The following is a 23,062-nucleotide window of genomic DNA, read 5'->3' as shown; positions in this document are numbered from 1 at the left end:
GGGTGCAGGAGGCCCTGCAGCCACAGCACAGCCACCTCCCCAGGCTTCAGCCCTCAGCACCCTGGCTGATGGTAATTTATAGAGAGTATTTTCCTTGACATTATCTCATCTGATTTTTTTTTTTTTCCTGCACCAATGATCCATGGGTCTGATCACTGATTGAACCAAAACAGTCTTTCCTAATTTACAGATAAAAGTTAGGCTCATGGAGAGCATTGCCTTAGTTTGAAATAACTTTCTCATAAATTTTGCTTAAATCTGTAGTATCAATTATTGATTTTCTGCTTGACAAAATAAGTGAACAAGTAACAAGCATTATTGCTGGAAAAAAATTTAAAGCTCCAATCATACTTAGATTTAGGCATAGTTTTCCAAAGTAACAGTTTCCATGGTTGTGATTTTACATTACACATATACGGTATCATAGATTTGTCAGAAAATTATTTGTAGATCTTATGATAAAAAACATTTTGACACTATCTCGTGGTGAATCTCAAATGTACAGTCTCCTCTGATTCTTAAATAGAAAATGTGAGCAGCAGCTGTCCAAAGAGTCACCGAGGGAGGGGAGACAAATGGCCTGCCAAGCCCATGCCCTGGGAGCTGCTCAGTCACCGCCTCTGAAATAGAACCACTGTGGGAGGACCCCATGGGCCCACCCCCAACACCTCCTCTCACCTTCACCTTCACCCATTCCCAGGGCCCACCCCCAGCCTGTTTTCCATCCCGAAGGGCTTCCCCACAGGCTGGGGAGGGGAGCGAGCTGCCCAGCGCTCAGCTGCCTGTGACCACTCGCCTGCAGTGTGCCTGCGCTCTGGCCCTGGGCTGGGGCGGTCACTCCCCAGGCCACCCACCCTCATGCAGTCACACCCAGTGGACCTGTCCTCCTGGTTATGGGCCTAACCACCCCTTTGTGCCCCAAGAGGGCACAAGACCACCCTCAGAGCCCCATGGGTCCCAGCCTCAGGCCATCTGTGTCTGCTACAAACTCAGAGCACAGGAGAACTGGGAGGCCCTGGGAGAACCGCCAGGCCCTGGGAGGAGGTGAGATCCCAAGAGTGACCTGAAGCCCCAGGGAAGGGGGTGATCCCCAGCCTGGGGCTGCTCCAGGAAGCCTGAGGGTCTGAGGGCTGGAGGGGGGTTCTGGACCAGGGCCCTGGTTAGGGGATACAGAGATGGGGCTCCTCCTGAGGGGCTATGGCTGGTCCAGGGACCCCAAGTTCCAGGTCTGTTTCCCAGCTTTGGAAATAAGCATGGGGCCTTGAATGTCGAGGCCACGGTAAGTCCTGGCAGGAGCAGGAAGGGCGCGGGCCTCCACACCTCCTCTCCCTCCGCAGCCCAACCCCTGCTCACAGGCTCAGGCTCCCTGAGGCTATTGGGCGTCATGGCAACTTGGGCAGGAAGCGGCTGCCATGGCAACTGGTGTCCAGGGAGGTGCACACTGCATGACAAGGAGGGCCTTGGCCTGGCTCTGTCCACGACGCACTTGAGCCTCGCTTCCTGCCATGGCAAGGAAATCTGACGATGCAGACTCTCCCCGACCCCATCCTGGAGCCCTGACTCTATTCAGACCCTCACCCCAATCAACAAGGATTTGCAGGGTGCCCCGCATACATTACCTTACCTGTCCCCATTTGTGGAAATGCCACCAAAGCTGAGGTTCCCTCTGAGAGCCCCCCACCCTCTGGGCTATTCTCAAGCTCAGGGGCACTTCACAAGGACCACAGGGAGGGTGTGAGGAAGGTTTCAGGGTGTTGGGTTCTTCAGGGCTGGGCTGTGAGCCACCAGCAAACTTCCCAGATGGGGCGCAGCCAGGGTAAAGGTTGCATCCAGGAACATGGGGTTCCAGGCAGGGACACGGTGGGTGCGGCCAAGGCTCCTGTGTCATGGGGTGTCCCAAGCACCCCCTCCTGCAGCCCCGCCTGGGTGCCCTGCCTGGCTCCTGAGACTTGAGGCCTCTGCTAGCAGCTCCCGGGTTGCAGCCACTGTCCTTGCTGTTATTACAGGGGGTTCCCAGTCTCCATGAGGAGATCCCCTCTCCCCATTTAACGTTCCCAGGCACCTGCTGGCACCTGACAGGACGCCGCTCCCCGCCCCACCCCAGAGACCCCCTCTTCCCCTGGTGGCTAAGCAGAGTCTGCTCAGGGGAGAGCTCAGGGGACCGCTGATGCCTGAGTGGGGCTCCAGGCCCATCTTTCCCAGCCCATCCCCAGCCAGAGCCTGTTGCTAATGCTTCACAGATGCAACCCTAGAAACAGAGTGACCTCCTGGGGCTGGGCCACCTGTGTCCAGGTAGACACAGCCTGTGAGCTGTGCATGCCCCCTCCTCTGTGGGTGGCCCCCGTCCAGCAGCCCCTGTAGTGTATCTGTCCTACAAAGAGGACAGGAGTGAGACCATCAGCAGATAAGGGATTTTGACAGACTTCTTCAGACAGGAAGCAGGAAGCGGGGGCTGACATAGCAGGACAGGGGCTGACATCACCTGGGTGTGGACGAGGCAGGGCATAAAAACTGGGCTGGCTAGGAGACGGCTTGGGGTGGCCTCCAGCACGTGTGAGGGACGGCAGGTGACACGGGGACTGCCAGGCAAACTCCCCAAGCTGTCCCCTTCTCCAGACGTCTGCCCAGAGGCAGGAGGCCTTCCTTCCAGGGGACTGACTTTGGGACACCCCGGCTGCTAACGGGGAGAGAAACTCCTCAGCTCCATCCTGCCTCCCTATGCACAGGAGTAGAAAAGCCAGACATTTGAGGACAGGGACTAATAGGAAGTCCTACCAAACAGAAAAAAAGAACCACAAAGAGAAAAAGCAGGAAGCAAAAGTTCCCCTCCCTGCAAAATCCACGTTATCCCTAAAACAGAACAGGAAGCTCTGAAAAAAGAATAAGGGCACACAAAGAACAATGGAGATGTCTTGAAATTTTAAAGCACGATTGCAGCACGGCCTGCGGGCAGCAGCTCCAGGGACTGTGGAGCCCCTGAATTCCTGTGGGAAAATGCCCTCCGAGCTGACTCTGCCCAAACTCAGCCAACAAGCGTGAGGTCAGAGTAAGATGCTTTCAGACTTGTGAGGTGTCTCATGGTCTAGTCACAAGGGGCAGATGGCTCCCAATCTCAGAGGCTAAAACAAGCACAAGTCAGTCGGGCCTCGGCGACTTGGCCAGCCCCACGTGGTGGGTCTCTGTGGTCTCGCTGGGCTCTTCAACCCAGCTCCTGGCAGCTGGGGACCCGCTGGGATGACCAGAGCCTCCCTCCCCACAACCTGGTATCTGAGAGCAAGGTCGTGCCCCCCTCCCACCACAGAGGGTCCCCAGAGCAGCAAGACAGTCACAGCCCAACACACAAGCACTGTTCAGGTCTCTGCTGGTAAGACTCCACTGGCCCTATCGAACCCCCAGGCTAGCCCAGAGCCCAGGGTCACATTGCAGAGGGCCAAGGACCCGGGGACAGGAGGGATTTGCGGCTGTTTCCACCACACAGGCACTCGGGTTTCCACCGACCCACCTTTCTGAGGACGCTGCTTGAGGATGTGCTTCCACAGAACAAGGGAGGGAACTGAGAAAGAGGAGGATGTGAGGCAGGGGCTCCAGGAGCAGTGGGGGTGCAGTGGGACAGATAGCACCACACGATGTTGTAGGAAGGGAGGAGAAACCATTGTGGGGCGGGGGCTGGATCTGTTTCCGCATGGGAGGCACGCTCTGCTGTCACTGAAAAGACCCCTAAAGTGGTGAAGAGCAGGCTGGACTCTGGTTCCATCACTGAATAGGCCATGGCCTCGGGCAAGTGTCTTCACACCTCAGTCCCCCGCCTACAGGGAGAGGATAATAATAGTCCTTGCAGGACCATCGAATGTTCAATAAATGATTTTTTTAAAAAAACTTGGAGATACGTTAGGTGAAAAGGCCAGGCTGTAGGATGATCTCTTCTGTGTGAAGAGAGACCATGAGACGTGTGGCCACCTCCAGAAAGGTCTCAGCCACGGGGATCACAGGCTGGGGACAGGGTCACACTGGACACTTCCTGTTGTTTGACTTTGTTCTAACCACATGTCTGCATGATCTGCTGTACATTTTAAGAAAATAGCTGAGGTGGGTGTGGTGGGGACGATGCAGAGGGGGTGACCCCCTGAGGTTACTTGAGGAACAGGGACATGGTGGGAGGGGCCCTGCCAGCCCTGCTCTGACCACCACCCCAGCCCATTATGACCTCCCTGGCCATGCCCAGGCCTTTGTGACAGGTGCCCCTGAGGCACCTGTGAGCCATGACACCCAGAGGGCCCTCAGACTTGTGAGGTGTCTCATGATCTAGTCCCAAGGGGCAGATGGCTCACAGGGCCATCTGTAAGAGGGTGGCAGCTCAGGCCAGGCCAAAGCCTAGACCTGGGGTCAGGAAGGGGTCACAGGGAGGTATGGAGGGGCCGAAAACCCTGGGACCCCGTGGCCACTCCCACCCCCAGTGCCCCCAACCCCCAGCTTTGAGCAGCCATGGAGGATGCCTGGACCCACCCTGCCAGGGGTTTGTAAGGTGGCCCTGCATGGTGCCTCTCAGCTCCACCCACTCAGTGGAGTCGGCCAGGCCTTTCCCAGCCCCAGGGACAGGGGGTGGGGGGCCCAGGGTCGGTGACGAGGTACCTGGGAACTTTATCACAGCTGAAGAGGGAGAGATGCAGCGACAGAGGCCACGAGACCACCCGGCGGGGGTGAGACAAGGACAAGTAGAGACGGGGCTGGGGTGGGGCTGGCCCCTGCACTCAGGCCGAGAGCAGGGGACACCCATGCAGGGGGCGGGGCCCAGCTCAGGGCCCAGACCCTGCCCTTGCCCGCCCCTGACCCCGGGGGCAGGGACCCCGGCCTCGCCCAGGGCAGCCCCCTCCCAGCTCCAGAGCGTGCTCCTGGGGCCTGCAGAGCAGTCCTTTCTCCAGCTGGAGCAGGAGAACCAGAATCTGGTGAGTGCGCTCCCAGCCCTCCCAGGCCCCAAGCCCTCCACCACCGCCCGCTTAGACCTCCTGCCTGCGAAGTGGCTGTTCCCATCTCTCTGCCCCCACCCCCAGAAAAGGCAGAACCAGGACCTGCGGGAGCAGCTGGGGGCCCTCCTGGGGCCGGGGCAGCAGTTCCTGCCCTTGTGCCCGGAGCACTTGAGCTGCACGGCCCTGACCTGGGTGAGTGCGTGGCGGGGTGCAGCCCCAGTAGGACAATGGGAGGCTCTGGGGAGCTCCCTGTCACTCCATGCGCTACCCCCACCCCACTCCTAAGCAGTCCTTGACCACGGATGCTGCTGATGGCCTTGGGGCTGAGCCGGTGGATCCTCTGCAGCCCCTTGCGCAGGCCAGCGCCCGGCCCCTGAAGGACAGGGCCCCTCCGCAGCTGCTGCAGCAGGAGCTGTGCCGGGGGAAAGAGTCCTTCGTGCAGCAGTCCCAGGTGGGCCCTGGAGGCCGGGGGCGTGCGGGGAGGAAGGAGCTGACCACCCGCCAGCCCTCCCTCTGCCCACACTGTGCCTTCCCCCAGAACGAGCTGCAGCAGATCCGACTGTCCTTTGAGAGGAAGAAGATGGCCATCACCGAGGTGCCCACCTGCAAGGGTGGGAGGGGGCGCTGGGGCAGCCACCTGTGACGTGCATCCTGCATGGGTCCTGCTCCTTGGGGCGTGACCCAGCCTCCACCCTTCACCAGGTGTGGGACGGCGTGGCCGAAGTACACATGGCCCTGAACAACCAGGCCACCGGGCTCCTGGTAGGTTCCTAAAGGCAACACCCAGAGGATGAGGGGGCTGGGTGGGGGCAGTGGGGTTGGGGGACCAGCTTTACCCTCTCTGCCCCCCAGAACCTCAAGAAGGACATCCGGGGGGTGCTGAACCAGATGAAGGACATCCAGCTGGAGATTCTGGGGTGATGTGCAGGGTTGGGAGCCAGTGGGGCCTGGCTGAGCCGGGATAGGGGTAGGTGTCCAGGTCAGGATGGGGTGGACCAATCCCTGACCCCTCCCCAATTCCCCTGCACCAGACCAGGTGGCGCCAGGCTGAGGTGGGGGGTACATGTGGCGCTGACTGTGCACTGTCCCCCCCCCCCCCCCGCTAGGGAACGGGCCCAGTGCCGCAGCCAGGTCAGGAAGGAGCAGCAGATGGCGTGCATAGGGGTAAGTCCCCCACCCCACCCTCTCCCTGGAGGCCCCGCTTAGGGAGCTGGAGAGGATCCCTGTGACCAGAATCATCCTTGTCCTGGGGGAGAGCAGGAGCTCGCTCTGACTCAGCCCCTCTCCCGCAGAAGGCGCGGCCGCAGCTGGGATGTTCCGAGGGCCTCAAAGGCCAGCTTTGGTAGGTGGCCGTCCGAGCTGGGGCAGAGCCCAGTCCCCAGGGACTGTCCCCTGGGCGCCCCCGCCCCCTGACCACAGCCGTCCACAGGCTGCTGGCCCTGAGGTTGCTGCTGGGCGCCCTCCTAGCCTGCACCGCCGCCTACGTGTACATGGTGGACCCCGCGCCCTTCGAGGGGCTGGTGCCACCCCTGCTGAGCCGCGCCACCGTCTGGAAGCTCCGGACCCTGCTGGGCCCGTTCTTGCGCCTTGAGGTGGACGACTTCCTGCCCTTCTAGGCCAGAGGCCCAGCAGCCCCAGCGAGGAGGAAGCAAGGCGGCTGGTGTGGCCCAGGGTGCCCAGCGGCCGTGCCAGCCCCCACCCATGGCACTGCCACGCACCGTCCCAGCCCAGAGCCTTGGAGGAGGGTGGAGGTGGGGTCTGTCCTGAGGGCTGGGCCTGCGACTGCACATATAGTAGTGACACAAGGCCTGTGCACTTGTTTCCATGGAAATGGGGGCGGGGCACAGGAGGCTTTGCCGCCTTCTGAGGCGGATCTTGCAGTGAGGGTCCCTGCCTCATCCCTAGGGTCCCACTTGCAGTGGCGCCCCTGCCTCGTCCCCCAAGCCCCATCCACTGCCAGGGCAGCCTCTCCACAGGACGCCCCCAGACCGCCCTGGCCACCAGAAGGGCTCTGAGCAGAGGGTGTGCAGAAGGGGCTCCACTGAAAGTGAGGCCCTCAGGCCTCATCCCTGGGACTGGCGGACCTCGGAGATCAGGGACCCTTCACATAAGCCTGCGGCTCTGCTGTCCCTTCACATAAGCCACGTCCCTGTCTGGCTGACCACCCCCCTTCCCAAACCAGCCCAGCCACCACCCGTCCCCCGGCTCCTGTTCCCTCCCCACCCCAGGGTCCCTGTCCAGTCCAGCCTCCTGGCACTTCCCAGAGGCTTGGAGGACAGGGGGACCACGCTGGTGGACAGAGCCATGGAGGTAAACACCAAAAATTTTATTTAGTGCATTAAACTGGGGCGGGGCAATACCTTTTAGAACAATAGAGAATAGCTTTGTGGCTGCTCACCCCCAAGTGGGAGAAACAGAGCCGCTGCCCAGGCAGAGGGGACGGCCAGGGCCCAGCCCTGCCCCTGGGAGCGTCCAGGCCCAGCCGGCTGGGGGCTGCAAGGCTGGGGGTGGCAGGGCCCTCTGAGCTCGCCAGGTGCAACATCTCAGAGTGAAGGAGTGAAGACCACCGGGCAGGGCCGGTGGGCTGGGGTCTCCTCCAGCTGGCAGCTCCAGGAGCTTAAGGCATCTGTTCATGTGCTGGGTGCAGGGAGGGGGGAGTGTAGCGACCTGCAGGGGCGACCTGAGACCCCCACCCAGCCCAACCCACAGAGGCCGGGGCTCCCTGGGAGGAAGTGGCATGTAAAGTGCTTGGTCAGGCAGGGGGATCAGGTGATGGTGACACCCGGGAAGGCTGTGCTGGTCCCAGCAGCTCCAGGGCCCCCACCTAGGGTTTCAAACCCTCTGCAGCAGGTGGGGACTTCCTGAGCTGGGAGGGCACAGGGTCACGGGCCCTGGTGGGCTCGGGGTCAGTCAAGGTGCAGCTGGTGGAGAGGGGACGCCCAGCCCACACTCTAGGGTCCGCGGCAGCCTGGTCTCTTGGGCCCCGGAGTCTCCTACTTGGTGTCCCGCTCGGGCCCTGAGAGGCTGGGGAAGAGGCTGGAGGCGGCCAAGTGTAGACGGCACACGGCCCCTCGGGGGGGCGCCCCAGTGGCCGGGCTCCAGGGGACCCGCAGTGACGGGCGGTCCACCGGGAGGCCGAGGTGGCACAGGTGCAGGCCGGGGGGCACCCTGGGCTGGCCACGCCGCCCCCATCCACGGCTGCAGGTACCGATCCGCCCCCTGTGGGTTGCAGCGTCCCGTGAGAGAGAAGCAGAAAGGCGGAGGTCAGCAAGGGGCAGAGCTGCCCGGTTCAGGGTCTGAGGACCCACTGGCCTCCCACGCATGGCCAGCCCCTGCCCCGGTCCCCCAGCCCCTGAAAAGCTGTGGATTCCCGACGCCCCCACCCCGGACACTTGCAGGGGGGACGGGAGATGAGTTCCAGTCCGCGCAGCTGCAGGACGGGCGGGCACTCCCTGCTCCTGGGATCCCGGGGCCCCTGGGGCAGCTGCAGTCCCAGCTTCTCTCCAAACGTCCTGTTACTGCCAGGGATGACGCAGACCCAGGGAAACCTCACGCTGGTCAGCCAGAGAACCACCGGCCAGCCCCCACCCCCAGGCCTCCAACTTGGCTTAAGTCCACGGAAACGCCCACGCAGAACGTCCACGCCCAGACTATCTGGCACCACCTCTCCCGGAGCCTGACCCCCTCTGCCCCCGCCCGGAGCCCCTGGCCTTGCTCAAGGAAAGGATCGAAATGACTCTTTTTCTTTTTTTAATAAAATTATAGATATATAGATGTAGATATAAAAACATAAAACAGACACAACGCAAGCGGACGCTGCCGTGTGCTTACTCTCGGGTCCCTGGCGCCAGACAAAACTCCGACCCCTCCCCGATGTGCTTTCCACGTGGGTGCCCAGGCTCCAGCAGGGCCTGGACTTTGCATGCCTCGGGTGGGGGTCTCCAGTTTGCAGGGAGGGGACTCGGGGTCGCGTGGGCCCCCTGTGGCGGCATCCGGCCTCCTGTGCCCACTCCCCCTGCCCCCGTCACCTCCCACAAGAGCATAAAGCAAAGATTAAGGCTTCAATTAAAGCGAGTTTCCGGGCAGTGGGGGCAGCGGGGGCCCGAGCGTGAACACATGGGACGTGGCATGGCAGCTCAGCGCACAGACACGGGGACGCGCCCACCAGCTGGGCGAGACGAGACACACGGAGCCAGGACCCCACCCACAGCTGGCTGTCCGTCCGTCTGTCCATTTGTGCACCTGTCCGTCAGAACCCAGAGCAGTCCCGAAGCTGGGTGCCTGTGGGCCGGGCCTGGACTCCCTGCAGAAGAGTGGGCCTTGCCAAGCTACAAGCTTCCAGCGGGTCCCTGAAAGGCAATGGTTAGGAGCAGCTGGGCGGTGGGGCCCTCGGTCTGGGAGGACGGCCAGGGGCCCAGGCCTCTCTGTCCATCTGTGGGCCACAGTGACCCATGTGTAAGGGAAGTGGGTAGGGACTGGCCTGGTGACAACCTGTGCAGTCCACGCCCCCTTGCTGCCCCAGCTCGCGGGAGCAGGGCCACCAACACGCAGATCCTGCAGCCTCATGGCCCTTGGCCCAGCCGTGCCCTGGTGAGCAGATGAGTGGATGCACGGGCTGAGGACGAGGGATAGGCCCGTGGAGGCGTAGTTCTCCTCCCGCGGATGCGTCCACACCAAGCCTGGGCCTCCTCTCCCGGGGTAGAGAAGTTGGGAGGGGGGGCAGCCGCTGTGGGGGGGGGTCCTGGCTCCCATGGCACCATGGCGACGGGTGGCAGTCAGTCCTCACACCGAGATCTCGTATGTGGTCCCACCCACGCCGGACACCTTCTTAACGAGCGTGTGCCGGGCGGGGCTGGCGGAGGGCCCTGGGGGGCCGGTGGCAGGCCCCAAGCGGGCCAGGCCCGGGGACTGCCCATTAAGCTTACTTGGGGGGGTCTTCAGCTGAGGGTGGTCCCTGCATCAAAACAAGCACACACACGCACACACACGGTGAACACGGGACCATGGCAGGACAGGGGCCAGCGGAGGCAAGAGGACAGAGGACACAGACACAGACGGAGCACTGGGCAGCCCCTGCCTCTGACCCTGGACGGTCCCACACGGAAGTGGGTGGGGGAGCAGAACCTGCCAGGGGAGGGCCGTGCTGTCACAGGACAGACAGATGTCAGAATGGCTGCCATCCCCTCCCAGGCCTCTCGGCACAGACCACAGAACACAGGGAGGCCAGGTGGATGCTGGCCAGGCGAGTCCCCAGACCCTGCCCTGTCCTGGTGCCCTGAGCTGGGAAGCCCAGCAGTGACGATGTGGCCTCTTCCCTGCTCCCTCCAAGGGAAACGAGGGGCTGCCCTTCTGCCCTCCAGTCTGCCCAGCACTGACCAGTAGCATGGACCTCGCTGCCCAGCATTCATGCGGGCAGGAGCCCCTCCCTCCCTGGGCTGCCTCACAGCTGCCCCCTCTGGGCCTGTCACACGCACAACAGGAACCTCCTCGTCAACTGAGCCTGTGCTCACGGCAGCCAGGTGAAGCCCTGGTGAGCAAACGTGCCCAGCAGGTGCTCAGCTCTTGTACTTGGGCCTGGGACCAGCCTGTCCTTCTGAGACTCAGTTTGCCCATCTCTGAGCAGGGAAGCTCTTGCTTCCTGGGGCTGTGTGCCCCCCGAGGGCCAGGACCGTGGTGCCCAGAGTGGCATGTTTTGCTGTGGGAGGAGGGTCACCCAGACCTGGCCTTCTGGACATGGACAGTGGCACCCTCTCTAGAGGAAGAACCCTAGGGTCCCCCACATGCTGGGTCTGTGCCAGCCAGGGGAGAGTGTGGGTGTTGGGCTCAAGATGCAAATTCTCCTGCCCCTGGTCCCAGGACATGCCAAGGCGCCCTTGGAGCCAAGCTACCCTCACACTGGCCGCCAGGATCCTCCAAGGTGGGTGAGGCCCACCCCCCTAGGTAGCCTCAGGCCTCCTGGGCAGCCCCCATGTGCTTGGCCAAGAGGCCCTGCAGGCAGCCAGCCACCTGCCCTGTGCCCGGCAGCTGACCGCACCCTGAGCACCCACCTCTGCACAGACAGCGAGGGCGGCGGTTCTGGGAGCTCCGCTTGGATGAAGGCGACGGCTTTGGGGCCCACGTAGGAGGGCGAGCGGGGAGTGCTAGGTGGGGACGGAGGGACCTGGCGCACGGGCGACCTGTGCGAGCCGCTGGCAGGCCGGGCCCCCGGGGCGCCACTGTTGGCCAGGTCTGCCTGCAGGGAGGAAGAGGAGGTCCGCGGCGCTCGGCTCACGGCGCTGGACAGCGAGGACAGCGACGCCTGCAGTGCGGGGTTGCGGGCGCCCCCGAAGCCGGGCCCGGCCACCAGGTCGTCCCTGGAGCTGCAGCGCAGCGCGGGGCCACGGGGGCCCTCGGACAGCACGCTGGCCTGCTGCAGGCTATAGGAGCTGGGTGCGTCGTAGACGCCCGAGTCGCCAAAGAGCGAGTCAGCCTGAGAGCGCAGCAGCCGCTCACGCTCCTCCCTGTCCTTGCGCTCCTGGATGGAGGCCATGATGGTCCTGGACAGGTTGTCGTAGCGCACAGGCGAGGGCTCCCGAGGCCGCAGGCCCAGCACGGGGCTGAAGCTGCGGGGCGGGGGCCGTGGTGGGTCGCCCGCTGCCCCCGCGTGCAGGTAGGGCGAGCGGTAGCTAGCTGTGCCAGCTGAGGGGTGGGCCGGGCACGTGTGGCCCCCAGGAGAGCCAGGGTTCAGCAGGCTGTCGTAGGACAGGCTGCCATTGCGGTTGGGCAGTGCGTGGGGGGCAAAGAGGCCACGGTGGGGTGTGGGGGGCCCACCCTCAGAGCGCAGGGGCTGCAGGGCCACGTGGTCCCCGCCCCGCCGGCTGGCGGCTTTGAGGCTCAGGGAGCGCAAGGCGCCTGAGAAGGTGTCAGCAGCACTGAGTGGTGGGGATGGCGGGTAGGCCGCATGCAGGCCACTGGGCGGGTAGTCAGGGACGTCCAGGCTGGGCTCGGATGCAAAGTCCAGGCTGTGGATGCTGTCCTCCCCCAGCGTCAGGGAGTCAGTGCCTGTGACCTGCAGGGGGAGATGGCGCACATCCATCTTGGCCCACCCACCGTGCCCTGCCCGCTCACCAGGTGCTCTGTGCCCACTAGGAAGTTGCAATCCCGGTGGCATCAGGGATGGCGGCAGGTGCAACCGACGAGCTGTTCCCAGAAGCTCTCTATCCCCTGCGCCCCACAGAGGGAAGTGGGGACAGGGTGGAGCAGAGTGGGGGGCCCCAGTATCTCTCCAGGGAAGGCTGTGCATCTGCTCCAGCCCAACTCCCCAGGGAGAGGAAGGGGCCTTGGGGCAGCCTTGGGATCAGGACCTCAAAGAGACTTAATAACCACACAGTGACCCAGGGCCTCTCCCAGGCAGCCCACAGCTGAGGGTCTGGGCGGGTAGTGCAAAGCAGACAGCAGGGCAGTGCCCTCAGAGCCCAGCAACCCAGGGGGTAGCCACAGTGACAGAGAGGGGCCTTTTTGATTCTCCGTGATTCCAGGCACACAGACTTGGACTGGGACAAGAGCCTGCAGAACCTCAAAACCCAGAAGGCGCATGGGTGGGGACAAATGTGGCCTCAGGGCACTTGGCCAACCAGCCGGACCCTTCATGGGATCCAGGACAATCCCAGGAAGGAGGCAACCCACCTAAGCCCCCTCATTCCAAGAAGGGCCACCGGACACTGGCCAGGGAGGCCCAGACTCACTGCCCTGACCAGCAGGCCCCAGAGGCAGGGTCAGGAAGGATATCAGTCCTGGAGGGAGTTCCCTGGGAGAGAGGGGCTGGTCCAAGTGTGCTGGCTCAGCCATGGGCCTGCCCTCTGGTGGCACGAAGGAGGCAGGCAGCCTGGGAACCTCAGGGGTCTGGGTGTCTGCTCAGGCCGTCCGCTGCTCCACGTGAACGCAGAGAATAAATGTGCTTCCTCAAACAATCTCAAATTCCTCTGAAGCCTTCCCGAGGGCCCTGAGGACCTTACAGAATGACTAATTGTGGAATTCCAGGCATCCTGGCACACAGTGCCCCCGGGGGCAGCGCCTAGAGCCAGCAGGCAACACTGGCCAAGGGCCGGGTGTCTAGGGCTGCCTGCGCCAGCCCCTCCCAGGACACCTGGCCCTGCTCCCCTCTACCAGCCCCAGCTGGGATGCCCACACCCTCTGCGACCCAGGCGGGTCTTTCAGGGGTGAGACCTGGGGCGTGGCCTCTGATAGGATTCCTTGGGAAGTGGCCTCCAGGGTGTGGCGAAGTCTGGGGGCGGGGCTCTGGAGCTTCCCGGGCGGGGCCTCTTGGGTGGAGCCTGCGGGTGGGGACCTCGGGACCTCTGGGCAGGGCCAGGCCTCCTCACCTGCTCGCCCGGCCCACAGAAGGGCGCCTTGCTACCCGTGGAAAAGGCGGGCCGGAACTTGTACATGGCGGGTGTCGGGGGGCTGGTCCTCTGCGCCGACAGGGCGCTCTCTGGGGAAGATGGACCACTGTCAGACTGGGATCAGTCTGTGCCCCTCCCTCCGTTTGGCCGCCCCCGCCTCACCAGCACTGCCGGGGCGTGGGGTCTGCAGGTCGCTGCCAAATGTGCCAGCCTCCGCCTTGGGGGGCAGCGGCGGCCCCAGGTCCAGCGGCTTCTCATCCAGCCGGTCCAGGCTGCCCTTGGACTGGGAGGGGGCGCAGTCAGTGGTGTGTAGGGTACAGGCCACGGGCAGGGCTTAACTGGGGACTCCATCCTGAGGCCTGGGACCTAGACCCCTCCCCCATTCCACCCAGTCCTTCCCCCTTCTACTTTTAGGCCCCTCCAACCTGACCACTTCCCACCTCACCCCATCCCTTACCCCACCCCTGGGCCCCCACCTTGCTGTGGCCCAGGCCAGCCTTCAGCCCGTTGTCACTAAGCTTGACCTTGAGTGGTGCGGCTCGCTCCAGGAGCTCCGGCCGAAGGAAGGGCGGCTTCAGGCGAGCAGCGAGCGGCAGCCGGGGCGGCTCCACCACATACCTGCACCAGGGCCAGAGGGGTCAGTGGCCAGGGCAACCTGGCCTGAATGCATGCCAAGGGCAGGACCCCACCTGCCAAAAGCAGAAGTGGATCAGGCTGAGGGCCCATGGCTGCCCACCCCAAACCCCGAGGAGGCCCACTGGACACCCGCCGGGCCTCACCGGGGCGCCAGGGGGCTGCACAGCACGTGCTCCACGTTCCCATAGCAGCCGCGGGTGAAGGGGTTCACACCCCCACGGAACTTCCCCGTCACCTGTGGACATGGGACCCCTCAGCCAGCCTGGCCAGCCAGGGTCTGGCCAAGGAGGGCAGGGGGACAGGCAGGGACAGCAGGGGTTCCACAGAGGTGAGTTAGGCAGGGTTAGCCCAGGGGTGCCCCCAACCCAGGTCACCAGGGTCTGCCCCTGCTGTGGAATTTCTGGGCTCTGATTCACTGGTGGCTGCAGTGCCCACAGATGGGGGCAAGGAGGGGGACAGGGCAGGTGAGACCCCACATGCCAAACCCCACCTGGGGTCTCCAGGGCCAGAGCTTCCCCTACCCATCAGCCGAGGGCCCCGGCCCTGCCCTGCCCCACCCCACCCCAGTCCCTGTGCAGCCCTGGCTCCTCGCTCAGCCCATCGGGGACCCTCCCATGCCCAACCCCATCACTGCATGGCCCCACCCAGGGTCTGCACCTGCTCATTGGTGGTGCGGCCCCGAGTGACCAGCACCACGTGGAAGCCAGTGAGGCCGATGACAGGGATGAAGAAGAGGCCGGCCACACACATGACGGCCATGCTGGCCCGTTAAGGCCAACGGCCGTGGGTGAGGATGGAGCAGGCACCTGTGGACAGACTACCCGCCCCTCCCCACCACCCACTCAGGGAAGGAGACCCACTCCCTGGGGACTTCTGGGCTGCCGACCCACCCCTCCAAGCCTCGACTTCCCCTGTGAGAAGCGTCCCCGGTCCACACCGCCTTTGTGGTCAGGCCAAGGATACGTGATGGTGGTGTGCGCGGCGCCCAGCCCCTCGGCGTGGTTCAGCACGTAGACCAGGCCGAAGGCTACGACGCCCACCATGTGCGCACTGAGCGACAGCAGGAACAGGAAGAAGTAGCGGTAGTTGCGGCGCCCAATGCAGTTGTTGACCCAGGGGCAGTGGTGGTCGAAGTCCTGGGCAGGAACAGCGCGTCAGGGCACACGGCGGGCAGGGGAGGAGGGCGTGGGCTGGGGGCGGGGCAGGCGGTCACCTCCACGCAGTTGTCGCAGACGCTGCAGTGGGAGCAGCGCGGCGGGCGGTAGAAGTGGCAGGTGGCGCACCATTTCATACGGACCTGGATGCCCCGCACATCCACGTTCTTGTACAGCGGGGCCCGGAAGTCATCCTCCTTATCCTCGTCCTCATCCGCTGTGGGCCGGGGGCAGCATGAAAGTGACTTCCCTGGCAGGAGAGCCCCTCTCCAGCCAGCCCTTCCGACCCACCCCCCACACCGCCCCCAGCCAGGCTCTCTTTTGTCAGTCACTCACACTCTAGCAAAAGTCAGCCAGATGAGCTGCCCCAGCACAGGGCCCTACCTCGGGGGAAGACGCCAGGGTCCATGAAGGTGGCCATGCTGAAGTTGGCCAGCACAAAGAGGAAGAGGATGCCATTGTAGACAGGAACGGCTGGGGACACAGCTCGTGTCAACCATGGGCACCTGTGTTGGACAGCAGTGCAGAGCTGGGTCTGGGGGTGTGGCAGGTGTGTGGGGAGGTGACGCGGGGCAGAGGAATTAGGCTTGGCCACACGCGTGCAGCGCTCAGCATGGCAGTCAGGGAGACCACTGTTGCCACGGGCCCACTGCTTCTCTGCTCAACCCTCAGGGGCTGTGCACAGGCTCCGTGTGTGCCAGCCCTGACCCAGACACCCCTGAGCACCTGTTAGGAGCTCAACCCCCAGTTGAGCAGACTGAGGCTCAGAGAGGCCCATAGGCCACAGCCAAGCCGCGTCCTCCTGCCCCAGCTGGGAATCGTTCCGGGTCCCCTGCCCTCGATGGGGAGGTACAGACAGGAGGTGGGAGCCCAGGATGGGAAAGGAGCTGGCTCTGCCCATGTGCTCTGACGGGTAGAGGCCAGTGACCTGCCGGGCAGCTCAGGCCAGTCCTGGGCCTCACCCAGACCTGTCCCCAGCTTGGCAGGGTCCTGTTGCCAGGGAGATTCTGGGGTGTGGTGTGGGGAGCCCCAATCCTCGGTCGGTAAATGCGTGGAGGGTTCTTCCCTGCTTTTCCCTGAGGGGTGCAGTCTCAGGGCCTGGGACCCGGGTGCATCCCCACCCAGGCTGCCTCTTCTTTTTAGTTTGTCACCTTACTCTCCATAGGGCAGTGCAGAATACTTGGAGACTCTAAAAGCATGGCGCCTCCCACCTCTCCGCCATCTCTCATCACCCCTCGCCACTTGGCTCCAAGGCTGCCCCCTCTTCCATGAAGCCTTCTCAGACTGATGGCTCCCTGCAAAGGTCTCACACGCCTCCCTGGTGGACACTCTGGCACAGAGAGCATCTTCCTCAGGCCTCGCAGGACCTGACCAGAGCGCCCCCTCACTGGAGACTCGCCAGTCCTCAGGCACATGGCCTGTGACCCCCTGCCCCAACTCTGTGGTGGGTTTCTGCCCACTAGGCTACTACGAAGCCCCTCTGGCTTCAGGCTCACCATCTCTCCCATGGCTGCTGTGATAAGCAGGGGGCACCCAGTGGGTCTGCTTCCCTCCCCGCACTCAGGCCCTCTGTGTAGCTGGGGGGCCGGTGGGGATCCCCTACACCAGACTTGACCATGTGGACAGGGCATTGTGGCCACCTGCAGAGTGAGTCGTGCCCGTGGCCCTGCCCGCCCCCATGGCATACGCCGGCCACACTGGTGCCCACGCCTGCCTTGGCCAGGAGCCAGCCCTGCCACCCCAGCAACCACCTCCATGGTAGCGGAACTTCTCTATTTTTAGTGGAAAGCAAGAGGCTATTTAAAGATTCCGCTCCCACGGCAGGCAGCACACTCGGCAGGCTGGGAGCCATGAGTTGCCCCTACCTCTTCTCCAGAACCCGCCGTGGAAGTGATGCATAGTCTGAGGACACGGGGTCCTCTGCCAGGAGGCCTTCCTCCACCACCCCTGCCCAGGCGGCCCAGAGCAGATACCTTCCATACTCCCCACCCCTGCACGCTGGAGCCTGGCGTGCAGACAGCGCTCAATGTATGTTTGTGACCTCAGATCCAATGTCATTTGGCAGGATGACGGTGGGTCCCTGATGCATGGTCTGCCCAAATGGGTGGGAGGGGGCTAGGAGCCCAGATGCCGGTTAAGACAGGTGAGAGAGAGCCAGGCACAGCCAGAACCTGGGAGAGGTGGGCACCGCGGACCCACCCTGGTGCTGCGAGCCAGCTCCCCATGCGCCTGCTGGGAGGGCTGACCATGTAGTCTGTGCAAAAGGAAAACGTGGCTCTCAGGCACCTGCACTGTCGCACATTGGGGAGCCAGCCTGCTCTCGAGAGGAAGGAACCGGCCGAGAACGGACAGACATGCAGACACGAAGTGCAGCAGGCAGGCGGGCGCTGAAGGCGGGAGGACGTGGGACGGGGGCCGAGCGCGGCCCTTCATCATTGCCCTCCAAGTTTTACCGGCGGATGTTGAGAGCCCACTGCCCACCGGCCTGCTCAGTGAACCATGCATCCCACCCTTCAGGCTGGGGGGCGGCGCTTCTGTCATCCCCATTTTACAATCAAGGGTATCTGAGGGCTTGTCACCCAAGGCAGGGACTGAACCCCCGCCCCGGAGGCCCACATTGTTTTGTCCTCCCTGGGCCTTGATGACCCTGAGTGACACGGTTGGGGCTGGGGAGAGCAGCAGCTGCAAGGTGATGGAGTAACGCTTGCAATGAGGCTCTAGACGGCCTCTACCCAGGGTGGACACTACACACCCACTGCATGCGTGGGCAGCACATACCGGGGAGGGCAGGGTGGGGCTTTAGCCGGTGCTGGGCAAGTCTGGGAGGGCACGGGTTCTCTGACTGGGACCTGAGCCACTGCACCCTCCACTCACCACCTCCAGCCCCCCAGGCTTCACTCAGACCCAGGATCAGGCACTGGCACGCATTCTGTCCCCCCATCCTCGCCCCAGGGGCCTCTACCCCCAGGCTGTGCCATAAGAGGGGCTGAGGCCTGGGTCATGCCCAACAAGGACTGGCTCACTAGCCAATGCTGCCAGGGCCCAGGAACGGCTAAGTAGGGGAGAAGACAAAAGAACACACGCACATCCACATGAATATGCAGGGACCCATGCATGCACACGTGTGTAGCACACATGCAGACACACACAATGCTCCAGGCGTACATGTGTGGATACTGCACAAGCATGCATACACACACGCACATGTGATCAACACAAAAGGCACGTGTGTGCTGACGTGTGTATGGATATGCACACTCGTGCACACAATGGCACATTTGTACCCTCATTCACACACAAACACAGATGCAGACTTGCCCCTCCTCCACTGACCCACACACCCCAGCCCTCTCTGGACATCTCTCAGCTCCCTGTGGGCTGGGTAAGTGTGAGGATGTGTGAGGACACACGAGCTCCGTGGGCGAGGCCTGGCAGGCAGCCCTGCTCCGGCCACCTGAGTCTGTGCCAGGCTCCAGGAGCACCTCTCTGCCCTCAGGGATGACACCCCACTCCCCTCCCAGGGAATGGTGTGCTCCAGGCTCGCCCTGCCAGGCAGGGGTTGTACACTGCCCACTGGTGGCAGACACACTGCAGGCCCCTCCCCCGGGCCGGCCCCCCTCCTGAGCCCCCACCACGGCCCCACCTGGGCCGGCGGGAGACACCGCCCAGCAGAATGGGGCTCTGCAGCGTAGCATGCCGCCTCGGCTAAGTGCAGAATGGAAAATTTTAACTCAGACGTTTTCACTTAAATCAGGTTCTTCATTAACATTGACTAATGAAGCTCACACACGGGACACCCAGAACCAGAGGGTCTGCGGCTACTCTGCCTGGTCCAGCCAGGCAGGGCCTCTGGCCACATGCACCCACCCTACAGACACCCAAGCGGATGGGGAAACTGAAGCTCAGGGGACCAGGGGTACACACAGCAAGTCCTGGCAGGGGGCTAACACCAAGTGTCCCCCTCCCCATATGGTCCCTGCCAGCGGCTCCATCCACCTAGGCCCGCCGCAGGCTGGCTTGGTCTTGGACTGGAACTCTCACTGTCCTAGGCTGGGCCTTGTGGCTGACTGGGCCTCTAAGCATAGGGAGGGCTCAGGCCCATCCTGGGGACCTGCCATGACATCCCAGAAGTCAGCCCACTGGCCCCAGACAGAGACAAGACAGCCCAGTGTGGGCCCCAGGCATGGGTATCCCCCCAAGCAGCCCTGGTCCTCTGATGTTCACAGGGTCCCTGTCGTTCCGTAAGGTGGCTCCAGGAGGAGGAAGGGGAAGGGGCAGAGACCTGGCCTCAGCACTCTCGGACACCTCCCAGCACCTGACCCGGCCTGACACTGAGCCTTCTGGGGTCCAGGGGGACAGAACTGTACCAAGAACCCAGGAAGGCTTCCTGGAGGAGGAGGGCCACCAGGAACCTACCCTGAGGCATGCTACCCATCCTCGTGGGGGGACACCCCCAGCTCTGGGCCTCCTCCCCACACCCCAGCCTTTCCTGGTGACATGTCTGAATGTCCTGCTGGCCGAGCCCCTCAGAGAGCTGGCCCAAGGGAGGGGTCTTTGGTCCTCTAGGCCTGGGCTCCCCACCCTGAGTGACACCCGGAGCTGCTGCCTACGTGGACCTGTCTCAAAGGGGCAACTCATATTTACTGAGTATAGAGCGGGGGCCGGGGACCACTCAGCTTCCAGTGAAGTCCAAGGAGCAGAGCAGACAGAATCCTGTGGGGCCCCGAGGGCAGGGTAGGAAGGGCCCAGGAGCAGGTGTCTGAGTCTGCAGTGGGCCTGGGATCAGAAACAGGGCAGAGGTGTGGGTACCGGGGTGACGAGAGGCCTGTCCCAAGAAGGGGACTGCTTGGCCCCCTGCTTACCCGGAATCAGCCCACTGTGGGTGGTGTCATTGGGCCTGGGCTACCCAGCAGACCCCCTCAGGAACTACAACGCCAGCAGAACTGGGCTGGGCGCCAGCCAGGGTCCTCAATGGCCATTCAGCCAAGGAATGTGGCTGTGGGGTGCAGGGATCCCTGTTCCAGGGGGCGAGTGAGGGTCCCTTGGCAAGATGATTGCTGCACCTGGACGCCGGCTAGCACCCCTGCACCTCCATCTTCCGCATGGTCTCTCAGGCAGAGTGAGTCACTCAGGGCAGGATGCAGGGCACACCTGTGCTGCCCTGAGGCAACCCCGAACCTCTCAGCGCTGGATCACTGAACCCAGAACCCAGAACCCCAGCAGTGAGAGCAGAGGGAGGGTAGGCAGCCTCCATGCCCAGCCCCTGGGGCAGGTCGAGTTCACAGGACAGTAAGGACCCTCTGAGATCAAGGGAAGGCTCAGGACAAGCACCCTTCAGGGGGCCTGTGTGCACCTAAGGGGAGAGGAGGTGGGTGAGCTCCCTGGGGTGGGGTTGATCTCAGTTGCTTGTTGAACTTTTTCCCAGCGTTTCACAAGTTCTCATGAGAGAACACATATTCCTTTTAAAGTCAGGACAAATGCTGAATTGCATTTGGGGAGTGAGAAACCAGAACCAGCACGTGGAGGCCAGGCTGCAGGGAAGCAGGGCCCAGACTCCCGCAAGACCCCTGCCCAGGCCCCACCCTCCAGAAGCCTCAGCGGGACGCATCCCACTTCGGCCCGCACCCGCTGCCCACAGCCTCATAGCCAGCAGCATCTGAGTGACAAGAACAAGTCTGCTCGCCAAAGCCAGAAATAAGCCTGTCCACACAGGCCTTTTTTAAACACGCTGTTGGCAGCCTGTGGTGCCCACCCAGCCCAGCCTCCAGGTCGGGGCTCGCCTACCTCCAAGGTGCCCAATGCAGCCTTCCATCCTTGTGCTGCTGCCCTCGCCCCGGCTAAGGTGAAAGGGTACCCGGCTGGCTTCTGCCCACCCCCGCCTTGGAACAGATGCCCCACTGGCTGCGGCCACCCCAAGCCTCAGGTCCCCAGGAAGGCTAGAGTGGTTGTTACTCTGGTGACCTGGCTGTGTCCCAGCCTGGGACTTGTGGCAGGAGGTGGTCGCAGACCTGCATGGCTGAAGCCTGGGGTCCCCAACCCTTCCCTGTGCCTGAGGAGCCCTGGGGAGGGGGGTGGCACAACAATGCAGAGGGAACTGTGGTCAGCGCCTGCCCTGGTCTGCATGGGCCCGGGACCTACCTGCCCTCTGCCTCAAGGGTCCCAGTGCCCACTGAGGCCAGTGTCCCTGGGTGTGGCCTGACCTGGGCCCTCCAGCTGTGACCACTGGACCTTCCTGAGAAGGAGGTCAAGAGAAGGCAGAGGGCACTGCCAGGCCAGCGTCGGCGGTGGCCATGGGGCAGGCACGTGGCAGCCGGGCCAGGCCACACCTACGCGGGAACTTGGCTCTGGCCTGGGGCCGGACGGCTGGGAGGGCACTCGAGAGTCGTCCTTGGCTCCTAGCAAGGAGGGCTGGTGGCTCTGGGCGGCCCCCCTCCCCTCGTGGGGAGGGCAGGGCTGCAGCCACACCCTGGGTAGCCCCCGCACGCACTCCCTTGCCCGGGACGGCGCCTCGCACCCAGGGCCTGCCCGGTATGCTCACAGGGTGGCCATCGGACACCAGTGTCCTCACACCCAGGTCTCACCTGTCCCTGACACCCCAGGAAGGGCACGCTCGTGGCATCATCCTTGGCCCAGAGTGGGGTCTCACATTGCCCACGGCCCTGGTGCCCCCACCCAGCCCGGCCCGCCAGCCCAACCCCGGACCTGGTCTCACCAGGCCGCGTCCACCGCTGTGCGCAGCCCTGCCCCTTCTGGCCCCAGCGCCGCGGCCGACTCACGTGAACACGAAGAACAGGGTGCTGGAGCCGACCAGCAGTGCGGCCGCCGTGGCCACCGGGATGTACTTGGCGGGTTTGAGGCGCGTCCCGGGGCTGCGGGGCATCCTGGGCACCGCGCCGCCGCATCCCTCCCCGGAGCCGGGCGGGCGGGGCCGGCTGGACGGGCAGGACCCAGGCAGCAGCGGTGGCAGCAGAGGAAATCCCACCTCCCGGGCGGCGGCGGAGACAGCGTGCTGATGTCAGCGCGCCCCTTAAGGTGGACCAGCGGTGAGGGGCCGTGGGGCCGGGCGGGGCCCCCTCGCGACAGCCGGCCCCTCCCACCTGCCTGGCCTGCAACCTCCCTCCTCCTCCTCCTCCTCCCTCTGAGCTCGGGGCAGAGCCGGCGGCGGACCTTCCCGCAGCGGGGCCTCTCCTCCAACTCCAGGCTGGGAGCCTGTGACCCTCAGAAGGCATGCGGCCGCCGCACACCTGAGGTCTCGCCCACCGGGGTACACACGGTGACCGCCAGGCCTCCTGTCCCCAGCCCAGAGGCCGCGGCGCTGGAGCATGTAGGTCCCTTCCGGGTCCCTGTTTGCACAGATCTTTCCCTAAACACCTCGGAGCTCTTCCTGGAGGGCCAGGCCCCTCCCATCTGGAGCAACACCCTGCCTGCCCCACCCCACCCGCAGCATTCATGAGGGTGGGGGATTGTGACACTGCAGGGGCACCTTGGTTGTTTATCCCCTGCCCACCTCACAGCCCTTGAGCCACAGGGCCAGCGGGCAGGGTAAGGAGGGCAGGTCTGCTGGTCCCTCTGCATCTCAGCCCAGGCTGCAGGCCTCCCAGGACCGAAAGGAGTGCCCCTCAGGAAGGGCCGGGCACCCTGCCCGTGCCTGGGATAGGCCCGCGGGCGGGCCCACCTCCTGCAGGAAATCCCACCCCGCCAGCACCGCCACTGCTGTCGCTTAAGGTGGACCAGCAGCCTCGCAGCGCTGGGCCGCGCGTGGGCAGACCACAACCTCCACAGTGAGGACCGGTCCCTGGGTCCTCTGTTCTGAAACCAAGACCCATCTGCCCCCTCCCCACGTCAGAATCCATGTGGGGCCCTCGCCCTCCCTGGCCCTGGCCATCTGCTTCTCTACAGCCAGAACCCCCGCGCAGGCCAGCGGCCA

The 23,062-nt window shown here is 63.8% G+C and overlaps 2 protein-coding genes across 5 annotated transcripts; one reads left to right on the top strand and one right to left on the bottom strand.

The window, feature by feature from the left end:
• Positions 1 to 4,334: 4,334 nt before the first annotated feature.
• On the top strand, positions 4,335 to 6,580 carry CCDC188 (coiled-coil domain containing 188). The gene is given in 9 exon segments (XM_089894864.1): positions 4,335 to 4,943; positions 5,049 to 5,156; positions 5,254 to 5,415; positions 5,503 to 5,559; positions 5,667 to 5,726; positions 5,817 to 5,881; positions 6,071 to 6,141; positions 6,144 to 6,306; positions 6,394 to 6,580. Coding segments are annotated over 9 exon segments (1,410 nt in total). The 5' UTR covers positions 4,335 to 4,406.
• A 1,029-nt stretch (positions 6,581 to 7,609) lies between these two features.
• ZDHHC8 (zDHHC palmitoyltransferase 8) lies at positions 7,610 to 22,464 on the bottom strand. Of its 4 annotated transcripts, none has more exons than XM_022551306.3 (11): positions 21,912 to 22,182; positions 15,520 to 15,641; positions 15,279 to 15,352; positions 14,945 to 15,117; positions 14,639 to 14,741; positions 14,125 to 14,216; positions 13,822 to 13,963; positions 13,508 to 13,628; positions 13,325 to 13,434; positions 11,012 to 12,012; positions 7,610 to 8,183 (listed from the first exon to the last, which is right to left on the bottom strand). In XM_022551306.3, the coding sequence occupies exons 1-11, from the start codon at positions 22,013 to 22,015 to the stop codon at positions 7,958 to 7,960; spliced, it is 2,268 nt and encodes a 755-aa protein (XP_022407014.1). In that variant the 5' UTR covers positions 22,016 to 22,182; the 3' UTR covers positions 7,610 to 7,957. The 4 variants fall into 4 exon arrangements, with proteins under 4 accessions (XP_022407014.1, XP_022407012.1, XP_022407013.1 ...); XM_022551304.3 differs by having other exon boundaries at positions 7,614 to 8,183; positions 15,195 to 15,352; positions 21,912 to 22,464; XM_022551305.3 differs by lacking the exon at positions 7,610 to 8,183 and adding an exon at positions 8,698 to 9,918 and having other exon boundaries at positions 15,195 to 15,352; positions 21,912 to 22,180.
• Positions 22,465 to 23,062: the final 598 nt, after the last annotated feature.

This window comes from Delphinapterus leucas, chromosome 14 (genome assembly GCF_059928025.1).
Source record: "Delphinapterus leucas isolate spDelLeu-1000000601 "Yukka" chromosome 14, BTC_Dleu_Yukka2, whole genome shotgun sequence".
NCBI classification, from domain to species: Eukaryota; Metazoa; Chordata; class Mammalia; order Artiodactyla; family Monodontidae; genus Delphinapterus; species Delphinapterus leucas.
The sequence above is the reverse complement of the archived record's forward strand: the minus strand, read 5'-3'. Positions and strand labels throughout refer to the sequence as shown.